At 34.6% G+C, this 4,580-nt stretch overlaps 1 protein-coding gene across 1 annotated transcript in view; it reads left to right on the top strand.

Moving 5' to 3' along the window:
• The window catches only part of BIRC6 (baculoviral IAP repeat containing 6), a 211,100-nt gene that overhangs the window by 96,381 nt on the left and 110,139 nt on the right, over nucleotides 1-4,580 (top strand). Inside the window, exons 36-38 of the mRNA XM_019653801.1 lie at nucleotides 536-691; nucleotides 2,062-2,195; nucleotides 2,853-3,006. Of these exons, the coding sequence (XP_019509346.1) occupies nucleotides 536-691; nucleotides 2,062-2,195; nucleotides 2,853-3,006 (444 nt within the window). The remainder of the gene's footprint in view (nucleotides 1-535; nucleotides 692-2,061; nucleotides 2,196-2,852; nucleotides 3,007-4,580) is intronic.

The raw sequence follows: 4,580 nt of genomic DNA on the forward strand, positions 1-4,580 counted from the left end.
GGCCACTATGGCACGGGCAAGCACTATGGGCAGTCTATCTGAAGTGTACCTGGCGTATAAGACGACCCCCCACTTGGAGGCATATTTTTCAGCGCCAAAAAATCGTCTTATACGCCGGCAAATACGGTAGTTCTTTTTGTGGCTTTGAGAAAGAAGGCACTCTCTGAGCCTCCGTCTTTTCATAAATAAAAAATTATTATATGTTGTAAAATAAGGATAATAAAAGTACCCTCCTTATGAAGCTGTTTTGAAGAATAAGGGAGTTAACATATATAAAGTGGTTATAATAATTCCTTGTTCACATTACACATTTTGTGTTTTTTACTAGTTATTTGCCTTTAGCATTTGAAGGTAATACAATGAGTATAATGCATTTCCTTAGGTAGGTGAGGTTTCATTTGCCTCAGAATCTTTTATATTTGGAAGAACATATATGCTGTCATTCTCTAAACTGGAGGAAAAAATACGCTTTAATGTGTTTTGGACGTCTATTTAGAAATTAGGAAAGCAGTTAGAACTGTCTCATTATATACAGGAGAACTGCTGGCTCCAGTAGCTGCAGAAGCCATGGAGGAAGGAACAGTGAGCGATGATGTAGGTGCCACAGCTGCCGACTCGGATGACTGCCTTCAACAGTCTTCAGTTCAATTGCTAGAAACTATAGACGAACCTTTGACACAGGATATAACGGGTACATTCTTTGAATTATGTTTTATTTAAAATATCCTTTAGCTGTTTTTTTAACTGAAAATGTTTCAAAATTAAGAATGTTTGTGAAGTATAAAATTAATTTAAAATTTTTTCTATTAAGTCTTTGGCCTTAGTAACCATATCAGTTATTTTCCTGATAAATATGTTTTGCTTTGATTCTCTGAATGTTCATTATAATAAAATGCTATCCTTTCATAATGTCCTGATTACTTTGATATTGTCTGCTTTGGATATGTTGAGGAAATTACAACCCAGAAAACTGTTAAAGATACTCAAAAGTGAAGAAAACAAGTTTAAAGCCTCTTGTTCTTAAAGAGTCATTTTTTGGGGTGTATTTTCCCCTTTTTTTCTTCCTTTTTCTTTCCTGTCCTTAAAAAAGTATGTGTGTATCTTAGTCTGCACAATCCTTTGTGCCATGCTCTGTACTTTTCAAGACTCTATTTAAGTTACTACTCTGTATATGCCAGATGCTGTGGTCATTTCAACCATGTGTCATTTCCTTAATCTTATATTCTCATGATTTTTATTCTTTCTACCTGATATTCCCTTTATCTGCAATAGACTTGCTCCTCTTGTTTGCATGTTGAACTCCTTTCCTAAGATTCATATAAAACATGCTCTTCTCCAGGAAGCTTTTTCCATTATCACCCTTGGTGTTGGAGACTGCCATCAGGGCTGCCTTACACGCTGTCTCTTATAGCATTTACTATGATGTAGCTGGCTTAATGTTCATAGTGTACTGTCACCTCTGAACCTCTGTTAATTTCTTGGAGGGTGGAAATTTGTTTTATTAATCTTTGTATACTCAAACCCTAATACAGGCTGGCATTTGCTAGGCATCTTATTAATTATATGTTGAATAAGAGGGTGGGAAGGATGAGAGAGTAAGAGTTGTAAGGTGTAGAAGTTAGGTAAGAATTTGGAGACATATGAGTGCAAAATAATTTCTAATTCATAATAGAAAAAATAAGGTGAATGGATAGTCTTGTAACTTAAATCTTCTTTGCTTTTCACTTTAATACTGGGTATCATTTCCTGAAATATTGGAGGTAATACAATTAATACTATTCATAGTTTATGCAACGTGATTCAACAAGGGTTAATCCCATAATTTTTCCACTAGGAAATGAAATATTATTGCATTGGTGTTTTTAATTGTGTGTTATAGAGTGATACATTTGCATACTTACTAATGCCTAATTGTCAGGTATAAAAATTTGGAGATATTTATATCGGTAGAAACATATGTTACATACAAGTACCGTAACCTTTTCTGTAATCAAAAGCAGTATATTGGTTAAATTATACATTGTGTACTCTACCAGTAAAATCACATTCAATTATTTGAAGGTGCACCTCCCCTTTCCTCTTTGGAAAAAGATAAAGAAATTGATCTTGAGCTACTTCAAGATCTAATGGAAGTTGACATTGATCCTTTAGATATTGATTTGGAAAAAGATCCTCTTGCAGCCAAAGTTTTTAAGGTATGATACACTAGAGAATTCTTTGCAAATAAAATCTTTCATCTTAAACTTTTGGTATATTCGTTACTTAAAAGAGGAAAGTGTACATATTTATTATCAAATGTAACCCATTATTTAATATACTCAAAATACGTTAAATTGCTATAGGTACTATAGTATATACCAAATGAATAATATAAGGAAAACTTGTACCAGTTTGTTAATATAGGCACTAATATCTTACATAAGAACCACTAATAAGCATGGGGAAGTATATACACTGTTGGATTATGAACATTTCAAGCAGCAATTAAGCTGATACAAGATGAGTTCATTGCAGATTCCAATTCTGTATAAGCCTCAACTTTTTCTAAAGGAGATACACCCCTAATACTTTATGTTGGTTATTTTTGTGTGTAAGAGATTTTATTAAGGATGTTAGTTATCTTTAAGATTCTAAATAAATAAGCAATTTTTAGACTTTGGTATAAAATGAAGAGAGTATTATGGAACCATTCCTATAGATCATTAAGATTATAAGTATCTTTTGGGGGAATTTAAAGGGTGGGGAGAATATTTATTTTGTAAGCCTGTTTGAGTTTAGATAATGTAAATAATAATGCCACTCTTGGTGAAGAGACAAAAATAAACCACGGTTGTTTTCCGTTTTTTTTTAAGCCAATAAGCAGTACGTGGTATGACTACTGGGGTGCTGATTACGGCACTTACAATTACAACCCTTACATTGGCGGTCTTGGAATTCCTGTAGCAAAGCCACCAGCAAATACAGAGAAGAATGGATCACAGACAGTTAGTGTTTCAGTGTCTCAGGGTAAGTGTGTGTTTATATTGTAAGATATATGCTGTTTTTAAAACAAGCCCTAAATGTATGCTTTTTCTCTCTAGAATTTGAGCCTGAGCCTATTATGCTGAGTGAATTTAATATCACAGGTGTGCCTCGAGAATGGTCGTTAGAGCTGTATGTTTCTCTCTGTCAGTTTGGTGGAGCTTCCATTTATGATCCAAATTTTGTTTCTCAAAATAACTCCTTTTAAAATATATTCATGAATTGTGTGAGTTTGCCAGTGATTTTAATTAATTGTGCTTAAAAATTTTTGTTTGTTTGTTAATAACCAACTTGTATTTTATTTGTAAACAGAATGAAACCACATTGAATATTATGTTTGCACTCTTCTAGTTTCATACAATATATCAGGATTTTAAAAGTAAAGTCTTAAAGTTTGAAATAATCATTTATTTACCAGAAAGTTGCAAGTTCAATACAGAGAACATTTGTTATCTTGACCCATTTGGGAATAAGTTGCTTATCTGTTATTTTTGTTTTGTTTAATTTATTTTACAAAGCAGGGCATTCTAAATACACACATTAGAAAGCCATTTCATCAAAAACAGGAAATTAACATTAGTACTAACAGCCAGATCCCATTCAGGTTTCAGCAGCTGTGTCTAAATGTCTTTTATGCAGAAAGATCCAGTGCAAAATCATGTGTTGCACTTAGTTGTTATATCTCTTCAGTTTTATTCAGCCTCAGTTTATTCATACACAGTTCTCAGAGTTAACTTCCATGACCTTGATGCTTTTGAAGATTAAAGGCCAGTTATTTTGTATAATGTCCCTCCCTTTGGGTTTGTATGCTATTTCCTCTTGATTGTGAAGTAGCACAAAAACATAATGTTCAGTTTTTCTTACTGCACTCCTTTACATGGTTCATGATTTTAATTTATCCCTGTACTGTGGTTTTAGGTTTATTTACTTGATTAGGAGGTATCAGCCAGCTCTCTCTGTAGTTACTCTTATTTGTAAAAGAAGTTTTTTGGGGTGTGGTGGCAGAGTGGTACTTGGAAACTATTCTTTTAAAAATAAAACATTTATTCATTTAGTTCGAATAGACCCATGGTTTCCTGTTTTAGTCAGTGGGTTATAATTATTATCATTATTTATTTGTTAGTTTTTATTGAGGTAAAATATAAATAACAAAATTGACCATTTTAGCCATTTTTAAGTGTACAACTCCATGGGATTAAGTACATTCCCAGGGTTGTAATTATTTATTTTGATGTTCAAATTGTCCCAGCTTTGACCAGTGGGATTTTTTTTTTTTTTAAGATTTTTATTGGGGAATTGGGGGAAGGGGAACAGACAAGTTGCTTTCCCCTTGCTCCTCAGTCCAGCCGTGGAGGATGTCGCCTCACTGGCCCAAGTTGGCACCATCATTGTGCTTTTCCCGGGCGAGGCAGATCAGTCGCCGGCTTCCAGACGGCCGCTCACTGCGGCTGCTGGCTACCTACGGTAGCCCATGGCAACCCACTGCCACAGGGGCTGCAGCCTACGCTGTCGCCTGCGACTCATGGCAGCCCAGCTCCAGGTTGAGCTGTTGTTCAGCA

The sequence above is a fragment of the Hipposideros armiger genome, unplaced genomic scaffold, assembly GCF_001890085.2.
Source record: "Hipposideros armiger isolate ML-2016 unplaced genomic scaffold, ASM189008v1 scaffold_207, whole genome shotgun sequence".
NCBI classification, from domain to species: domain Eukaryota; kingdom Metazoa; phylum Chordata; class Mammalia; order Chiroptera; family Hipposideridae; genus Hipposideros; species Hipposideros armiger.